The sequence below is a fragment of the Pomacea canaliculata genome, linkage group LG3 (genome assembly GCF_003073045.1).
Source record: "Pomacea canaliculata isolate SZHN2017 linkage group LG3, ASM307304v1, whole genome shotgun sequence".
NCBI lineage: Eukaryota > Metazoa > Mollusca > Gastropoda > Architaenioglossa > Ampullariidae > Pomacea > Pomacea canaliculata.
In genome coordinates, this window is record NC_037592.1 from 30,956,120 (window position 1) to 30,976,327 (window position 20,208).

Consider the following 20,208-nt stretch of genomic DNA (forward strand, 5'->3'; position numbering starts at 1 on the left):
CTGAAGATTTTGAACAGTGGAAATAGTCTTTGTATCTTGTGTGGTTCTAACAACAAATGTGATGTTTACAGACTCTGACGTGGAAAAAGAAGGTGCCAATCGTATTTGGTCACACTCAGCTGAAACACATTGGGTACCACAAGAAACTGAACATTCTAGACAACTGAACAATCATACCTACTTGCCTCCATCGTCTCTATAATTTGGATAATAAAGTGTTGACTGAAAAAATATAAAGAAAATTGCTGAAGTTACTCCGGAAATACCAGAAAAGATTTTAAAGCCTTGTACATCTGTCGACCTCTACTCTATTTCTTCAAACTTCTTATAAAGACTTTCTTTTCGAGGTGGTTTTTAATGTATGAGCTGTATAACAAAATATTCAAACTATTATCCAGAGAGATATCGAGTAAGACTGAGAAGGATGATACATTATCTGTAAAGAAAGTGAACACAAACAAACAGATAATACTAACATAAACTGTGTTAAGGAAGCCCCGGTTTGAAGCTGCTGGTTGTGATGGGTAGGAACTCCACCTTAGCTTATATTTCTCAAATGCAACAGTCGCTGTCGTGCCATGTGATGTCCGGTTGACTCTTCTGTCACTAAGACTATCACCTCCGCCTCTTTACTCTCTAGAGATTGCCAGTTGAACGTTTGACTGGACAATGCCAAGAGCTGGGCGTTGGTAAACGAAAAGGCGAACTCTCCCTTAGAATCAAGCTGCACAGAAAAAATGCAGTCTACTTAGAGTGAGTTTCAACTAAACTACTTTCTAGATATTCAGGGAACTAACAGGAAAAAAAAAATGAACTACGACGGCATCTGAGTTTATCTGTTTCTGTTGTTCATTATTTGGTCTTGTGATATGACTGGAGGTGGCCTTTACATTACATAACAAAACACACCCTTTACATTTATATTCAGTCGCAAGAGCCAAGAGAAAAGCTCACCTTGCCGGTGGATGAGATGTTGGGAGCAGAGGTTGTGGTCTGAAGTCGCACTACAACGCTTACGTCAGCCTCTGTCAAAGGTTTGCCAAAAGTGTACCTAAAGCAAACATACAAACAAACAAAAATCAACAAGTATAGGTTTATTCAACAGCAACCAAATTTGATTTGTGGAAAAGAAATGTGGAACGAAACCTTCATGCTTATTGGTAATTTAGCTTGCATATATATGTGTATGTGTCATTTTGTTGTTGTTGTTGTTGTTGTTGTTGTTGTGGTGGTGTGGTGGTGGTGGTGGTGGTGGTGGTGGTGGTGGTGGTGGTGGTGGTGGTGGTGGTGGTGGTGGTGGTGTTTTGTTTTTGACAGCGAAAGAATTTAGGATTCTTACTTGGCACTTGCCGTTCCTTTTATCTCATTCGTGATTAGGACCTTTTTTGGTACATGTACACTTGCTTCAAACTTCGGCAAGACTGAAAAAGAGAAAAGAGCACGTCCAGCAGAACATTTCAATTCCCTCTCTCTCAAACACACACACACAAATACTACAAATAAAATCACACACATGCCCACACAATACAAACATGTTGTTTTTATATGTGTGTGTAAAGAATACTAAGGTGATATCTGCAAGGTGTCTGTTACCTACATCTAAATGAGCAAAACTTAATGATGTAAGACACTTCACAGTATAGCCACATTTGAGTTTATTCTGAGTTTCCACTTACCATATTTATCTATCGTGAAAATCTGTGTTTCATTAAGGTCCTGAAAAGACCAAAATCATGGCATTTAAAAAGAAAATAGTTGTCCTTAATTTAATTATTGCGCTCACATCAGATTATTTTTCACATGAAGAGACATGCTGGACGTGGATGTTCCCTTAAATGATTTTAATCATAGTTTCAAAAACAGATTCTTTTATAGGAGATAAAAAAAAACGGTTGGAAAAGAGATTCACAAACACAGCGAGAGAAAGAGAAAGAAGAGTGTAGTAGAGAGAAAATTCAGTATTTTTCGGAGATGAGGCTGCAATACTGAGTAATATATCTAGTGCAAAAAGTAACTGTCAATAAATGTACCAGTATACCAGTATATATATATATTTTTTCAGTATAACTTTCAACTGTCTTGAAATCACTGTTAATCAAATAACAAGAACCAACAATTTCACACGTTCAACAGCATCTAGACTTATACTGTTTGATCCTTCAAGATAAGAATGTACCAATATTCGGGCTTGAATAGTCCAGTTTCCCAGAATGGGGTAAGTGGACGTTGGCATGCTCAGTTCAACAACACCCGTTCTATCCTCTTTCACTTGTTTCCACTGACGAACAAGGTTGTCTTTTGGATCCTAAACACATAAAAAATGTTGCTTCGAAGCAGCCTTAAATTTAACATAACATGCAGTATTATTTCAAGGCAGACTTTTTTGAGGGAGCGAGGCATGGAGCGTATATTTATCCCATCAGTCTGCTTACCAGTATAATTGCCTCTTTCTTTAAGGTGACACGTTGTGCATTTAGTTAATGTGCCATTTAGATAATGTATCATAGAATCATGTGTCGGTAGTATTTAAAAAGTGGAGAACCAGCCAGTTTAATTTAAATTGAAAATGTTAGAAATTCAATTGATGCTGTATTTTTATTAATTCTCACTTTGATTTTTTTATTTTTGTCAATTACCAAACCATGTTAAGTAATTTGAGTTAAAATGGCTCTGGCCTGCTGATAGACATCTTCGACTATAACTGAGTAAAAAGTTTGTGTCTACCTCCTCAGATGGTGAAAGAGAGGAACTGCTCTCAAATACACGCTGACTTGTCTAATCATAAATGCACACACACATCTCTCCATATCAAATAGTACCTTAATGAATACATCCATGGGGGCCTTCAGTACTGACAGGTCGGGGTTCATAGCCAGTATTCTCATCATGACTGAAATTTAAAAGAAGAATTTAAGTCTCAGATGGACGGACTTTGATATTCTTAGCGCATGTGTTTGTGAGTGTCTTTAGGTACAATTGTATATAAGAGGAAGGTTTGGAAGAGTTGAAGAGGCAGGAATGAAAGTACGTGCAGGTAAGTGTCTATTAGAGGCGTGGGGGTTTCTATCAGCACAGACTTTATATATTTAACAGGGATATAAGTACTTAGAAGAGAACACGCTGTTTAATAAAAAAAAAATGAAGGCATTTTCTGCTATAATTTCAATTGCATACACCTCAAGTCTTTCTACAGCTATGTGCTTGGAGCACTAAAATATGCAATCAGTCTTTTTTCGTTCTCGACTACTTTTCTCTTCGCTCCATACCAGTCTGAACCATACCATATCTCCATACCTGTAGATGTCATCTGTATGTTTCCATATTCCCATGTCTTTACCTCTTATTTCATCATAGAAGATTAATTATAAAATCAGCGTAAATAAATCTTAAACAAACTTGCCTGTTTGTCCAGGTTTGTAAATAGCTTTATCTGTCTGTATGAAGATAGAGAAGCTTTTTTCTTCTAAAGTCATCTGCGCAACTTCATCAAAATTAACGTCGCCAATCGCCTTCACTCGGACTTCGTAGGCAGATTTTGGATCATCCCCCTCGTCGTCTAGTTTTCTTGGAATCTGTTCATATTGTTGTTAATAGCCTTTTATTTGATCTTACTTTTTTGTAATGCTTGCAACACTATTTTAAACAAGCCAGTCATGATGCAAAAGCAAAACATACAGTATCGGAAGGTCACTATTGAAAAAACTGTCATTCTACTTGTATTTTCTGTTTTAAGAGAAAGTAGAGTATGTCCGGAATAATGTTTAGTTGTCAATTAAGTCTTAACGCGGTTATCATACAAGATAAGATCACACAGACCAACAGTACTCACTGCCTTGGATGAAACAGATGAAATAGTTTTATTTGTTAACACTTACTAAATCCAACAACTGTCGAATATAAAAATTGTTGTTAAACATGTTATACTACCGTCCGATTAAAAACTTAACCATAGTTTCCTCAAAAACTGGCGACGGACTAGGCTACAGGCCGTTCGACCCACCGGTACGCAGAATTTTACCGGTTTTCAAAAAATTTTAAAAAAATAACTAAAAGAGCTAGAAGAATAATTCAAATTGATAATGATAGATCAAAATGTGTACAATTTGAACAATCCTACCTGAAACTTACTTGAGAGCCCACTTTTATTATTGTAATCCATACAGAATCGGGTAGATGAAATAGAAATTTTTTCTACAGGTGGTTACAGTTGTCACCGTACAAGAAGTCTAACACAAAGATGACTTATAGGAACACATTTTGATCTTTGAAAAGCAAAAAGAAATGCACACACAATTGTTCTTGTCCATAGAAATTCACAAATGATGCCAGAATTCTGAAAATCCGAGGAGCTAGCCCGAATTTCTCATACATCGACTCGCCATTTTTTTTTTTTCAAGAAAAAAAGAAAGGCTACTCTGGAAAACTGACGATAGTTAAGTCAAGACAGAGTACCCTCCCTTTACAAGGGAAATAACTGTGTTCAGAAATGCCCAAACTATCGTAACTAAGCGATTTCTTTACCAAAAAATGCGCTGTAAACGCGAAAAAAAAAATTAAAAACACGACGGTCCTGTACGCCCGCAGCGTGGCAATGGGTAAACGCGGTTGCGGGCATAGGAGACCGCAGGGGTCGTGAAGAGAGGGTTTTATTTGAAAATGTGGTCATATCTGGTTGGAAATGACAGCTAAAAGCACATAGGATGTTTTTATATTCTCAGCTTAATCAGTGTACTCTTTACGCTCTTTCGTTATTTCAATTGACCACTGTAACACTTAAAAATAAAAATGTACAAAATAAAATGAACTAAAATTATAATGTGCCAGACTATTAAAAATCTATGTAAATGAATCATGAAGCTCTATATCGATGTTCAGTTTAGATGATTAGTCGGAACTAATGGTTGTACTTACTATCATATTGATGACTTGTGGATTGCCTGAAAAAAATAAAATAATAGCTTAGAAAATTAAACTACATAATGCTTGAATGCTTGAATGCTCTCAAGTGTAAGAGAAATAGTGTGTGTGTGGATGTGTGGAGGAGACTCGAGAGTTTGTCAGAGTATGTAGGTGAGCATGCAAGATTATTTACTCACCTCCTCCATATACACGAAGAGACGATGCTGACGCTTTCACTGCTTTACTTTTGATGTTGCGAAGTGTCACAAACACTTCCGCCGAGTCGCCATCTGGGAGCAGGTGCACACTGACAGGTAACGTCATACCTGGCCTCATGCGCGAGGAAAATGTGACTCTGTAGGTGACGGGGGATGCACTGTAAAATTTCAAAGATCTACAATCATTTAATTACTGATGACTTCAACTTTTTTCAATGTGTTTATGTCACCTAAGAAAATCTCCTAAACTATTTCAGTCATGTGTGACATCATCTCTGATTATGTTTCATCTCCTTTGGTGCACACCTAAGCTAGAGTCTATGTTTCATTTTGAAACAGTAAATTGCTAATAGCAGGCGAACATTATTCCAAGCATGATGACAAGATTAGTTTACCTGTTCTGCGGTGATGCGAATCCAGTTGTTGTCACCAAGAACAGCACGAAGACAGGTACACACGTCATGGTTGAACTTGAAAAATGAGGTTCTAACACTGCAGCATTGAATTTTGCTGTTACTACCATCACTTTTATCTATTATTATCTCTATATTAAGAAGTATGAGCATTATCAGAGGAAATGAATAAAGAAACTTAAAAACAAAAGCAGATTGCAGCTATGAATCTGTTACATCATGAGCTGATACAGCACGACTATTGTCAACAGCAGTTACTGAGGACGTGCTGGCAGTATCTTTCTTGAAGCAGAAAAATGTGCCTCACCCCTTTCTTTAAAAGCAGCTGCTCTCTGTTCGTCTGCTTGAGTTGTGAGAAACAAAAATGACCCACCAATTGTCATAAGGACCAGAGGCGACGGATTTTTATACCTACACCTGTAGAAACATAACCCTGTCTAGTATGAGTCAAGAAGTCGTGGTGTTGGTGGTGTTGGTGGTGGCGGTGGAGGAGGAGCCGTTTGATGAACAGGTGTTAATAGCTTACGAAAGAGTTGTGTGGCGTTCAAAGCAGCTGATTTATTAGTTTATCGAGGGGAGGGGACAAAGGCAGCAGCAGGAACAGTATATAATTACAAGCAGTATTCACTTTGGATAAAACTGTTTAAAACATTCGCTGATGAAGTATAGTAATGTACACATCATCGATTGTTATAGATACTCTCTGTCTTTCTATCTGCACGACAATATCAGGGACTTAACTACATCCTGTATATCGCCAGTAAATACATTTCTAGGCACAGATGTACAGAAACTATTACATGGTCCATGTAACCCGGACACTTCATAAACGACATTTGCTAATTCCATACCATACAGCTCTCCGCAACAGTAACTGATGATTGTTGTGTTAACAAATCCTAGGGCATTAAGGGGAAAACAACACCCTTAAACCTCTCTCGTATTTCACACTTGTTCCACATCACTCGACGGTTAGATTTTCCACACTCTGTTAGGGTTCTTTTAATAAAATTGACAACAATTAATTTTTACTCGATATTACAACAGGCAAACAGACAGGCACAGTAAATATTGTCAGCAACATAAAAGTAGGCACAGAAGAAAACGTGAAGAAAAGAACAGTCATGGTAAACCTATTAAAATAGTTATTTCCGAAAATGTTGTTTTTGATTCCTGACTGGAAAGCATGAAGCGTTTTCACTATACGGAGAGACAGAGGTAGGGCATTCAAATACTGGGGTAAATAAAGAGAATGAGTGAGGGCCGAACCTCTCCAATGAGACAAGCAGGACAGTAGGGGTGGGCAGAAAGATCTGACCTGCCAGGCAGGTAGGACGAAACAAGCTCAGACTAGGGTAAGGTCATGAACAAGACGATAGAAAAGTATAGACTTCTTGAATTGGATGCGAGCCCTAACTGATATCTCGTCCAGGGTGCTCATAAGTGGTGTGTCACATGATCACATGATCAGCCTTCCGCTTGGGGAATACAACGCGAGCAGCATTGTTCTGAGCTCTGTGGAGCTTGTCCATCAGGCGGTCAGGGAGATCAACAAACAGTTACAATAGGAATGAGGAATGTTCGGAGGATATCCAGAAAATTTGAGTTTTTCTGCGTTGGTGGCCGCGACTGTGGGAACCGAGGTACGCAATGAACTAAACAGGACTTTACCTCACGGCTAAATCAACAAACCCATGGACCAGGAAGATGAACAGCAGCAGCAACAGTCAATAATTACAATCAGTATTTCGTTTGAAAAACACTGTTTGAAACATTCGAGGATGAAGCATGTTAATATCCACCTCATCGATTGTTAGAGATTCTCTCTCTCTCTGCGCACGACAGTGAATATCAGGGACTTAACTGCATCGTTGTTTATCATCAACAAATACACCTCTTGGCACAGATGCACGGATACTATTTGCACGGTTCATGTAATCCAGTCATTTCATAAACGACATTTGTTAATTCCAAACCATACAGCTCTCCGCAACAGTAACCGATGTCTATTATGTTAACATATCCTAGGACATTAAGGGAAAAACAACCGACACCCTTTTTCGTATTTCACACCAGGTCCGCATCCCTCGACGGTTAGATTCTGCACACTCTGTTTGGGTTCTTTTAATATAATTGACAATAGTTACTGTTTACTACAACTAAAATGACATTAAAATATAAATATCCCTAGGCTCTGTTGATCTTTGTAACTCAGATCCTTAAATTTATCGCTAACCTCAGCTAGAAAGATGAGTACGAAATTCGTCAATGCTTAACATTCCCCAGATCTTTGTTTTAAAAGTTCTTGGATATTGTAGAGGGAGCGCTGTTTAGGTCAGCAGGTACAGCTGACAGCGCCTAGTCCCTCCACCCCACATCCCCTTCCACCCCACGCGTGGTCACGCGAGGGGCGCGCAGCGCGAGGCAGGGCAGCAACAGCGGGTGACGTGGTACCCAAGCTGCCCTGTACAAAATTCGGGCAAAGAGCAGCGCCCGCGCCTTTTCTCTCGGTACGAGAACTGGTCCTGCTGGGTCTGGCAGCTAGAGCCTTTTGAGTCTGAGTTAGCGAGAAGTACCAAGGCGCTGAAATGCATCTGGTCCGCTGGTAAAAGCGGCTCGTGGCATTCAGTCTCTGTCCCCACCCCACGGAGTTAGGTGTTAGGTTCTAGATAGGTAGGTAGTTGTTAAGTTTGGTAGTTGTTTTGCTGATAGATGTGTAATTTTGTAAATAAATTTATGTCTTTGAACTGTAAGTACTCGTGTGAGCGTGTTAATGTCAGCGAGTGCTAGTGTGCCGTACGCATGTCTGCCGTGTGAACGCGAGCGAGGTTTGTGTACTGTCCCCTGGGTATGTAGATGTGACGACAGCAGCAGAAGAAGAGTAAAGAACACACGAGAAGGTCCGGCGGAACTGACGCACCAACTGAAAAGACACTTTACGTGTAGTTAGAAAGTAAAGCAGGGTCTTTTGGTGGACTCCAAGGTCGGCTGTAGTTCGGGTGCGTGCAAGAAATAGGTATAGGAAAAAGAACACAACGCGAGGCAGATAAAAACTAGACGACGCACCCGACTAACGAGAGCCAGAATTTTCGTAAGAGTGGAAAATTCTCCTTGGGAACTTCCGTCCTCTTCCCTGGAACGACAAAGAGGAACGGACCGATATGGCGCTAAGGTGTAAGATAGGGTGCTAGCGAGAGGTGTCGGTCAGTCCGGTTACAGATATTATGGATATCGTCTGCTAATAAATAAAGCAAAGTACTGTAGTGTGTCTGTCTGTCTGTTTAATCTCTGCCACAATTTGCCGAGTATTCATTTGCCTACTAGGAAGGTCGTAGACTTTGTTTACTTGTTTATTTTGTTCTGTTGAATCTTTAACTGCTACTTGTTGCACAGAACAGCGGATGCGAGATAACTCTGCAAAGCAGTGTACTAAATCTTGCTTAGAGTTATATCCCTTGTACAAGATAAAAGGAGAAAGTGCTGAGCGGCGATAAGGGTTTCATTATTTGGTGATATATAACACCCATGATTATGAAGTCTCAGGTGGAATTGTTAAGTGATATTTCGTGAAAAAAGAAAGCAGGTGTAGCGATTTAGCGCTTGAACTAGGTGCATGGTACAAGAAACTAAGTCTCAGTGAACTTGTCTTTAAAAGCAAAGAAAATAAGTTTAGATGGTCAGTGAGATGGAGAGATCGGAAGCAGAATTAAAGACCAAAGAAGAAGAGTTAAATTCATGTGCGTAAACACAACTCATGAGAGAGGAATAGGTCTAAAAATAAATGTCCTGGTAGAAATGTACAAACAAATCGGGTACCACTGGCTAGTTCAATTTTAAACTAGGTTGATTTAAATAAAACCTTTAATAGAAACTACTGCGGAATGAACGAGAATCGGCTAAATATACACTGTACTTAGATATCCCGAACTTCTTTTGCTCTCGCTCCATTTTCTTCCCAGAATGCTTCAAAATACATTTTTTTAAAAATCGCAGAAATCATAAAACGAAACGTGCAACTGTACTGGTGGACCACTTATACTTTATATATTACAAAAGATAGTCACATGAAGAAAAAACTATTTTCTTGAAGTTTTGGAAAGTAATAGTCACCTGCAATAATTTGTGGATAATATTATCTCGCTCAGAAAAGAGGCTTTTTTATTTTTTGAGCGCAGCTCCGTTTTGTTGATGATAATTATGCTCGTCTTAAGGTCGATAGTAATAACCGTATTATACAGTGAAACAACCCCTGAAAAATACTTTGTAACAAAGACAGTTAACCTACAAAGATTAGTGAAATGGTGTTTAAACAATTTTGTAATAAATTTTCATCATTCTTATCATCGTTGTCGTAAGACATCCACTTTATATAATCATTCCTCTCTCTCTCTCGTTGCTTTCTTATTTAAAACAAACTCATCATTGGGAAACATCATTCTTTAATATCATAATTTATATATGTACTCTATAACAAACGAACATGGAATGTATCCGTTGTCTTGAAATTTTTTCAGCGCCTCTGTTGTGTGTCTTCTAAAGACAGGGAGAAAGAGGAATACAGGAAACGAGAGAAAGTCCATCCATTTAGATAGACTATTTATTACTTCGTTTTCTTTTGTGTTAGTACACTTTTTGTTGATTTTGCGTTTTCTCTTTCTTTGATCTTGTAATTTATTTTAACCAATACTGACAAATTCTGTGCAATTATGCTTTGTAAATGACTATATATTTTGTGTTGAAATTGCTGGTAGATGTTTTCCACCCTAAATAATGAAGTTTATTTCTTCACTTTCAGATTTTCTTCTCCTTAGCCGTCGGTGTATTAGCAGGTATCGAATGTTTTATAAAGTAGTTTTGATTGATGATTTTTTTTTATGATGAAAGCTTTCCTTTAAAGTCTTTGCAACCCTCCCAAGTCCTCTATTCTAATGAGTATCACTAATCTTCTTTCCTAGAAGTCGATTTATCATAAAAAAAAGTGTTTTTACGATACCGACAGTTTACAGGCAGAACGTCTCGGACTTGCACATGCGGTTGCCTCCTGGGTGTTTAGCAGGATGAGGATAGGTTAGCTGAAGGCCGAGAGAAAACCTTCCCTCCACCGGCGGTTTAATCTCAGCCTGTTTGGAACTGTCCTTTCCAGGCGACGGATGGTGGTCGGTGCGACAGTTTTGCACCAAGATTTCTGTTCTGTATCCGTGGTTTACTCGCTCACACCAGTGTGCAGTTTCTTGGCCCCACCAAGAAACTGTACCGCGGGAGGCCCAAGCTACAGAGCTCCCCACGGCGCGGACACGGACTACAGTAAATCACGATCTGTGAAGTACATCCCCATGTAATATAAATACAGTATTACTTCCCCGGTAACACTTATTCCGCGGTTGCAGCAGTAGCGAGAAAGTCCAGAGAAAAACTACCAATTCCAACTTCTGTTCCGCCGTCTGCTCTCTGCTACCGTTTTTCCCTCTAACGTTATTTTCCTCTATCTTTTTCGTCACCTTATTTTGACATCACAATTTACGTCATTTGCTCAAGGGCAAACAACTTCCAGCCCACTACCCTAGATCAGATCAACCACGGTTGTCGACCTTACCGCCATACCCCCTCTACTAAGTACTTATCTTTTTTTATGATGAAAGCTTTCCTTTAATCGTGCTGAAGATAGTTTGCTTTAGATACCAGAGATGTATTTGTTAATGGCATACTAGTATGTGGGGCTGATGATTGGTAACTTTTATTTTATAGTCTACGTACCTCATGTAATGTTCTCAAGAAAGTTATATTCATAAGAGTTCAAAATTACTTGGTATCTAGTTTTCAACTTGCACTATATGGTTCTTTAACCCCTTTTCTCTACACTCACTTATTTAAACGATGAAGACAAAATAAAACCATGCTTTTGTAAACCGTCCTTCTCACTGAACTGAAACGTTTGTTTTCAACCCTCATATCATCTCTTTATTGAGTTTATGATGATGATATGTTACAGTCGCAATAGCTCAATCTTCCAGCAAACTGCTAGTCAAGTCTTCCTAAAACTGATCGTCATCATTCTCACTAGTTTAGTACATAGCTATGTAGTCACGTGTTTGAATAAGGAACTCCTGCAGAAAATCGTATTGATAGGCAAGTCTTCTACAAACAACAACAATAGTAATCTAATTTAGGTACACAACAGTTTTAAAAGAGCATTGAAAATCCTCTCTATTTTTAGATGATTTTTACGAATCCCAATGATTATTATCCTGGAAGGCTGCCAGACGAGCAATCTTTGTACTTTGCAACGGAGTCACAGACAAAGACCTTCTTCTGCGACAGTTGGTAGTATACAGTTAGCTGCTGCTTGCCACCTGTGCAAAAATTATAAAAAATTTAATTTGATTTTGTTTTACCATTACATTTACGTACAACAAAAGTATTTTAAAGTATTTACAGAGCACAGAAATTATTTTACCTGGTTCGTAGTAATCGTAGATTTTGATAGGAACGGGCTGGGTGTTAACGGGGATTCCTTGAGACACAGACATGGGCAATGAAGGCTCGCACTCCTCTGGCGTTCACCTGGGACAATCATGATTGTATGGCTAAAATTATTATTTGTGCCTCTATACACACTCAAGCTTCTATATATCCATTCATCACATCTAGACGACCAAATCGTCCATACCGTACATTAGGGTGGTATGTTCGTGTGTGTCTGCGCGATCTAGCGAAAAATAGAGAAAACTGGACACCATCACTCCTTTAAATTAACTTTACAGCATGAATTTGACTTAAGTGTTAAAGTCTACTTAAAGAATATAAACCTTCTATAAAGGAGTTTAAAACTACCGAAAGAAAATGAATCTTCAATAAAAGAGAGGAAAAGGACTTACTTCGTCATAATACAAGATGTACTTCCTGTGACCTTGTTCCTGCAGCTTGGAGTTAGGCACGGAATAGCTGGGATGAGTGAGGTCAACAGAAAAGCCAGTAGGGATGCCCACTTCCAGAAGAGTCATGCCTCCCTGCTTGCCATCCACACGCTTAGCTTGTACGACTACAGTGAAAATCTTAACACTGGCTTTGACAACCCGGTAGGTAATCTGGAAGATCTCGGAGGTTGTAGAGTCGTTAATGTTGTATTGCATGACAACCTAAAGACAGTATCAATAAATCACTTAACATTTTATATTCTTTGTCCAAGCAATGATTTGAAAATATCCTTAATTCTGACTGATCATAAAACAAATGAAATCTCTATAATTTGAATCGGTTATATTTTTCATCTGCAACCACAACTACTTCCATTCCCTATAATGGGAGATTTGCTAAAACTATTTTCGTGGATAATAAAAATGCATTTAGTTGCTTCATTTCACTTACTTTTGCCTCTGGGAATCCAGTAAAAGTACCGCTAGTAGAAGCTGAAATTTGCACTACAGGTGGAATGTTGCTGCTCTGAAAGGACACAGTGGTAATAGCAAGTGCTTCTTAGTGCATTGCATTTACTCTACTGAAGAAAGTTATATTGAATGTTTTATTTAATGAGCCAAGCGATACAGGCAAGAAATAACAAAGAATTTATTTAACCACATAATGAGATTAAAACAAAATTAAGAGCAGATATTAAAGATCTAAAATATTTGGACATTTCGTGGCCTCACCACAATGGTCACGTCTACGGTTTGAAGTAACATCTTTGTGGAGTCATCGATGCTCAAGTCCTTCTTGAATGCCTGTCCTCCTGAGTTCCAGCTGACTGTGACTGTTAAAGGAACGGCAACTGGATTGTGGTTTGCAACAGCCATTTCCGCCAAAGCCTGGAGGCCGACAACTGTGTCCTGTGAAATAGAAATGGATGAGAGTACTTACTAGTACTTATGTAGACTACGCGGGGTTTTTTGTGTCGGCTTAGGAGATATCTGTGATTTTTATGGCTAATAGTTTTGTAGTTACGTTTACCTATAGGATAAAAACATTTAATAAAACTTTTATTCTGTGATTTACCGAAGTATCACACACAAATGCTCTTTCCTGCAATTGGGTTATTCTCGTATAGTCAGCCAAGACATAATGTTAAAAGATTTCCACTGTCATTTACTATTTATCATCGATATACATGCATGGAGTAAACTGATCGTGGCTTAAACTATAGGAAGTTTTTTGAGCAGTTTACAAATATTTGCTTACATAATGTGCAGGATTTAGCCTCTTGTTTAGACGAAATAAACCAAATATGTCACTAATCTCACTTTTTACATGTTGGAAATTATCAAAATCTTCTCTTTCACATTAGTTTTATATAGTATTGCCTCTGATTATTCCATGTATGAGTAATGAATAAATACCATTTAGAACGTAATAGACATGTGTGAGATATTTAACGGATTAAAAGGTCTGTGTTGAATGACTGTTCATATTGTAACCATGACAACACATAGAGATTACCTGGGTAGATATGAAGCCACCTTTAGGACCCTGCAGTTCCATCAGCCAACGTAGAATAGGCATGGCGCCCTCCACGTCCTCTCGCAAAATGTAGGTCAGGAGGTTATATGACGTCATTTCTATATTTAGAGCGGCTGTCGCAGGATCCCTTTCCCAATGCTTTGTGTAATTATCTGTTGCAAAACCCAACAGAAATAACAAAAAGAATGTCAAAGCCATTGCGCCTAAACACTGAAGCATAATCGTTGAAAACAATTTATGTGAAAAATATGTTTCTTGATTATTGTCAAGCACTTAATTTCATTTTACCTCTAATGGGGTACATGTATTTAACATATGCTATATCTTAGGTAAAGTGAATTCAAAGTGGTATAATACCTTCCATTGAAAATCTTTTGTAAAAGTCAGCCAGCCTTCTTTATTAAAAAAAAAGAAAGATGGTATCCAATATCATATAAAGTTGACAGACCGTTAGTCGAGAGAAGGCAGGGCTAGTGGCTACACATATTATCGATGTTCAATAACTCAGGACCCACTTGTTATCGCTCTTTGTTGTAAGCGTTGGAAAGCGAGGCCCTTGCTGCCACTGCGAGCTAGGTGCAGTGCATACGTCACAATGGCGAGGTCATAGGGGTCAGTTAGTGCATTCAATCGTGCTTCTAAGAAATCACGAGCTCTGAAGATAGAATTCTGCAACTGTCAAAAAAGTCAAACAATGCAATTATTGGACTGATTTCTAATTAACGTTCTACATCGCTGTACAACAGGAAAGTAGCATTGTAACTCTAACTGCTCTCCTCCTAGTTTGTTATTTGAGACTTAACACGCATCAATAAAGTTAATCACTAAACTTACGCCTTGCTGCTCTCCAGGATCCAGATCCTTAAATTTATTGCTGGCCTCAGCCAGGGAGATGAGCACAAAAGCCGTCATTGCCTCGCCCTTTGCAGACCCACTCTGTTTTAAGTGAGAGTGGAAGTTATAATATTTTACACTTTGATGCACGATAGCGAGCTTTAAAATGTACAATGCTATGAATTAATAAACGTACCTGGACATTTAAGCAAAAATAAAAATGTGTCAAGACAGCAAAACTTCTGAAAGGCTACAATAAAAATAAGTATCTACCCCAGAAAAAAATATGTGCTATAGCGTATCTTTATTGCTACTTTTTCTCAAATAGATGTTTCCATTTTATTTCATCATTTTTTTATGTTATTATCTATATCTATTGGGCAGGTGTTTGGAGCATTAAATTTTTATTTAAGAAATTATCCACCTACTAAAATTAAGAGAGAAAACCGTTCTTAAAGTATCTACCTGCATTTTTTTGTCGACGACTTTTCCTGGCTCTGGAAACGAGCCGTCAATTGTTTGCTGAGTTATAATCCACTTTAAAGAAGATCTGACTACCTTGGGGTCAATGGTGATAACATTATCTTTCAGTGCCATTGCATGAACGAAGCACTTTGTTACGAATGCAGTCAACCTAGAAAGAAATTATACTAAATACAGTTTTAAAGTTTGTTTTAAATAGTTGAAAGAAGACTTCATAGAAGTCCAAAATAACTAAATGACTTCTCTGTAACTTTTTTCTAGACAATTGTTTCATACTGGTAGATTTTGAGTCCGTTTAAGATAGTATTTGTAGACTGCCCATCATTTCTTTTAGAAGCTATTACAGAACATCATTAACTATTATGTGTTATGTAGTAAAACATAAAAGCCTCTTATCCTAAATAAGAAAAAAAAAACTATTGTTTATTGGTGAGATGATCTCGTAAACCATGAGTAGTAAGCAAATTTCAGCATACATGCAACCTCTTCATGTTGATTACTTTATTTAAAATGAAGAAGGTTGCTTTTTTACTTGTATATCATACACTAACCACATGCTACCAGAACGGTCATTCTGTCCCCAGGTACTAAATGACCCATCCAGACGTTGGAAGGTAAGTTCCTTTTGGTAGCCTTGAGACAGAAAACATCATGTTGCCACACTTTCTCATGCATATGTGTGGGTTATAGTGTTTTTTGTTGTTTGTTTGTTTGTTTGTTCATTTGTTTTTTCGTTTGTTTGTTTGTTCGTTTGTTTGAGTGAAAGATAGAGAGAGAGAGAGAGAAAAAAAATACGTGTGACCTTAAAATTATTATCAGGACACTCAATTATCGTATCCTCTCAAAAATGTTCTAACTTGTAGACACAAAACAATAGCAGTTTTGGTTTTGTCACTTACTTTAAAAAAACGTATTTAATTGCTTGCATATTGCCAAGATCCACTCGAAGTATGGTTTCAATCACGAGCGTGACGTCATGACAGATTTTCGAAAACATATTGTGAACATCTGTAGTGATCTTGTACTTCCCATCACTTTAAAACTAACACTACAAATGCTATCACTTAATTCAAAGAATCGTTTTTAATAATCCATGGATCGTGTTAAGAAGTTACTAAACTTTGCCGATAGGAACAACAAAGGTGACAAGCCAGGTGTTTTGCTCACCTGTCAACATGAACTTCTGTGCTTGCTCCCCCAGGGCCGGAGTGTAAGTGTTTGTGCGCTGAAGGTAGTTAATCACTAAAACATCGGGAGCGAAATGAGATCATGTTTTGTTCTCCACATCCATTAGGCAAAGCCAGTATCGTTTCCAGATTAGAGATGACAGGTACCAGCAGGTCACCTGTCAAAGGTAATTTTATTCTTGCAAAAAATATGATTTAAAGCAATCAATAAGCATCATAAACTTACGTTAAAATATGTTTGAACATGAGAGAAAAACTTTAAATAAACACGCGATTCAAATCAAAATAATAACTACTTTTTTACAGAATGAACCCAAAACAAGCTTTCAAGAGTAAAATTTGATAAAATAAATTAAGTCCAGCCTAGACATAGGTTTTCCCCAAATTACAACGCTTGTGACCACAAAGGTTGTCAGACCAACCTGACACGCTGACAGTGATGACCTGTGACCCTTGAACCGTTGTAGAGGGGCAGTTCAGAGGGACATATTTCGTAAACACTTATATTAGGCTTGGCGTCAAGGAGAACAGTGACTGTCTGTACTTGAGGCGATCCCTCAGGCTGTAAATTATTTTTTAAAATGTCAATAACGAGATAGCTGGAACGTTTTAATATTGTGAGACATTAAAAAAACTATTGATTGCGAAATGTACTCAATACCATAAATATGAATGAAAACGCTCCTTCATCTGAAAGATTTTAGGATGTTGCCTATAAGATTTTTATTGGACTTTCTGAATAAAGTCAAATTATGAATAATATCCGGTCGCGGAACAACAGTGTAAGCTTTTCGTCTGAAATATCGAAGGTGTTTGACAACATCAATCTTTTAGAGTTTAAATGACGGGTCAACAAAATTAATGAGTGAAATTATCGTGGGATATGTCAGAGACAGATGGTAATATAATCTCTAAAAGGCGTAGTGACTTAAGCCTTTTTTTAAACAAAGTTTTTTTTAAAATACAAATCCTTTCCTGACCTAGCTGACCAAACCTTCGTCGCTACTGATGTGTGAAGAAGTTCCTACACTTATCCGTTTTTAGGGAAGACAAAGAATTGAGAAAACAACACATGAAGCATTTATACGGGAAGATGGAGGAAAGAATACCAAACCGGCAAGAAACCAAAGAAAGAAACAAAGCCGAAAGAACAACCTTGTTATTAAAAATGTTACCTACCTCTACCTTTAGGGTATACTCTACCCCATCGCCAGGAACAGACGATGTAAGATTAACACGGATAGGCAGGTCGCCTACTTTTGTTGGTGTGAAGCAAAAATCTGTTTCTTTCGTCGTGTTAGGTGCCACCTGAGAAAAAAAGAAAAAAAAATCAGAAAATAACCAAACCTAAAGTAACAGAAATGATTGAAAGTGGGTAAACAGTTAAGTATTATTTGTAAAAAGTAATTTCAAGTCCTTTACGTGAATACACTGTTGACTACTTCATGACATTACAGCGTCCAGCAGTCAGAAATTGCAGTCTCTGACATTTCTACACTTAACTAAATTCGTGTAAACTTTCTAATTACAGTTTACGGTCGAAGTTAATTTAGTTAATTAATGTCATTTAAGTTAATTAACTGTCGATATTATCCACGTGATTGCTGGATATTTGCTTGTGTGCGTGCGTGCGCTTGTGTGAGCACAACAGGTGGAGGAAAGGGGCATCGACTTTTGAAAAATACGAAATTGATAAAATCGCTTTGACAGTTTAATCTTAGTTTTCTTCCATACGTTAAATATGTAAAGAAAACAATAGCCCAAAGGCATCTTACAAGACCGAGGTCTCGTGTCACCATGACTGAACGTCGAGTCTCCACAAGCTTGCTAGAGTCAAGTGCTGCTGGCTCCAGAACAACGTTCTCCAAGCCATCAGCCTGACCCAACATCATCCGCATCTGGTGAGAGAAGACAAGAAAGTATAGAGGTAGGTCTGTTTTATATCATGGTATTAAGAAAATAATAATAATTGTAATAATACTGTAAATAAATTACTTGTAAAGGTTTGTTATGGTAATTGAAGGCAGCAGCTTTGAGACAGACATCCTCTCCCCGTACAGCAGAATATGGCAAGTCCAAGCTGACAAACAGGTCTTGAGATGTGGTGAGCTGCGACACACAAAATCATTATTATTGTCGTCGTCGTTTCTTTAAATACAACAGAAATTTAAAAAGCAGAGACACTAAAGGATATTTCTATATGGGCAAATAACCAAAGACTCCAGCCTTTGGTATGCTTAATGTCCCACAGTCATACTTTGTCCACTATGCTGGCAGATTTGTCCTGACTTAGCAAAATATATTAACCAAAGGTTCAATGTTTCAAACGTTCTACTTTCTCCCCCAAACCAGTTAGTTTCTTGTGACCTTCAAACAAAACTTTGCCAAACTTGTTCGCAAGGTAGATACCATGTACCCGTTAATATGGTCCTTAAACAATAAAGATTTGTATTTTCTTGCCGTCGTATGTAGTATACAACGAGTCATGAAGAAGTCATTTTAGATAAGCTGCAGTTAATGAATGCTGAATAACAAATAATTTACGTCCTAAAGAACCCTTTAGTTAAATATTCCTAAATGTGGTATAAGATATTATAAGTGTATTGTCCATCGAGTGCAAGGTAGGTCAAGCACTGACCTCTGCAGCCTGGGCGGTGACGGAGAGTCCATACAGAGGATGCACAGCAAAGGCTGATGTTAGCCAGGTTGTGAGAGTGTCCGGGGCACTAACTTTTTTCTCAACAACCCCACTTGATCTAGCAGAAGAAAATATGTGGATATCAATCAAATATGATGTTTTATTGATAAAATTTGTTCTCTATCAAAACTGTCCAGGTCTGAGCCATTTTTAAGTAAAACTTACAGCTTGGAACACGATCACCACCATTGTGGGACAGCAGGATCTTCTCCTCGCGACACCAACTTTGTCTAGTTCCGCCATAGGACACGGAAATGTCTTAAAATCGTTCTTTAGGATACATTGGACGGTATTCGATGCCGAGGCAGACAGAGAAAGAATTTTTTGGCAAACGCGTAGAATAGACTTTCGTCTCATGCAGACCCTGCTCACTGACCCTCAAAACAAATTCAACTGAGTCTCTTCTCCGCCACTCTATATGACGACCAGTCCATGCAGACCCCGTAAGTGATGGTCAGTTTGCTTGAGTAAATGGATGATTGAATGAATAAGAGTTCCTATAACCGTTCAATAACCCTTGTCGAAATGTGTTCCTCGAAAATATTAAAGAAAAACGCTTACCTGAAGAGAAACATTGAAAGCATTAAACTTGTGTGCGTTGGTTAAAACAATTATTTGTATTTTTTTTTATTTAAAGCCAATTATCACGTACCCAATAATGACAAGATCCCACAGCCATCGTTCCGGGAAATAAGTTCGAATCTTTTGTACCGCAATTTCGGGGTTTTTATCTTTCGCTTCTTCTTCGATATTTGTATCCCCTGGGAGCATCACTGCTTCATCATCAGTAATCGCCGATGGATCTTCTATCCATGGGGCTTGCATTTTAAAAGACGGTGGTTCATTTCTGCAAGAAAGAAATGTTATGCTGTAATGAGAGATAAAAACGGGAATTCAGACAGCATTAGGCCGTAAAAAGCAGGATGAAGTGTCTGTCAGCAGGGAAGTAACTTTAGCGAAAAAAATTAATAAAAAATTAAGAAGCCGTGTTCATTACTAACAACGATATTTTACGGGAAACATGT

General features: G+C 38.1%; 3 protein-coding genes across 3 annotated transcripts; all 3 read right to left on the reverse strand.

Annotated features, from left to right (window-relative positions):
- Positions 1-538: 538 nt before the first annotated feature.
- LOC112559611 (CD109 antigen-like) lies at positions 539-5,957 on the reverse strand. Its single transcript, XM_025230946.1, has 11 exons — positions 5,838-5,957; positions 5,513-5,609; positions 5,097-5,275; positions 4,912-4,937; positions 3,401-3,572; positions 2,820-2,890; positions 2,177-2,305; positions 1,677-1,716; positions 1,340-1,421; positions 955-1,051; positions 539-724 (listed from the first exon to the last, which is right to left on the reverse strand). The coding sequence occupies exons 1-11, from the start codon at positions 5,911-5,913 to the stop codon at positions 539-541; spliced, it is 1,155 nt and encodes a 384-aa protein (XP_025086731.1). The 5' UTR covers positions 5,914-5,957.
- Positions 5,958-11,159: 5,202 nt separating this feature from the next.
- LOC112559454 (C3 and PZP-like alpha-2-macroglobulin domain-containing protein 8) lies at positions 11,160-16,600 on the reverse strand. The gene is made up of 11 exons (XM_025230732.1): positions 16,466-16,600; positions 15,850-15,931; positions 15,281-15,449; positions 14,816-14,917; positions 14,497-14,656; positions 13,961-14,133; positions 13,177-13,353; positions 12,896-12,970; positions 12,406-12,666; positions 11,985-12,091; positions 11,160-11,880 (listed from the first exon to the last, which is right to left on the reverse strand). Exons 1-10 carry the CDS (start codon positions 16,473-16,475, stop codon positions 12,029-12,031), a joined length of 1,272 nt encoding a protein of 423 aa, XP_025086517.1. The 5' UTR covers positions 16,476-16,600; the 3' UTR covers positions 11,160-11,880; positions 11,985-12,028.
- LOC112559457 (CD109 antigen-like) lies at positions 16,562-20,024 on the reverse strand. The gene is made up of 7 exons (XM_025230735.1): positions 19,836-20,024; positions 19,124-19,241; positions 18,481-18,594; positions 18,261-18,383; positions 17,665-17,793; positions 16,908-17,047; positions 16,562-16,643 (listed from the first exon to the last, which is right to left on the reverse strand). The coding sequence occupies exons 1-7, from the start codon at positions 20,006-20,008 to the stop codon at positions 16,640-16,642; spliced, it is 801 nt and encodes a 266-aa protein (XP_025086520.1). The 5' UTR covers positions 20,009-20,024; the 3' UTR covers positions 16,562-16,639.
- Between the last annotated feature and the right edge of the window lie 184 nt (positions 20,025-20,208).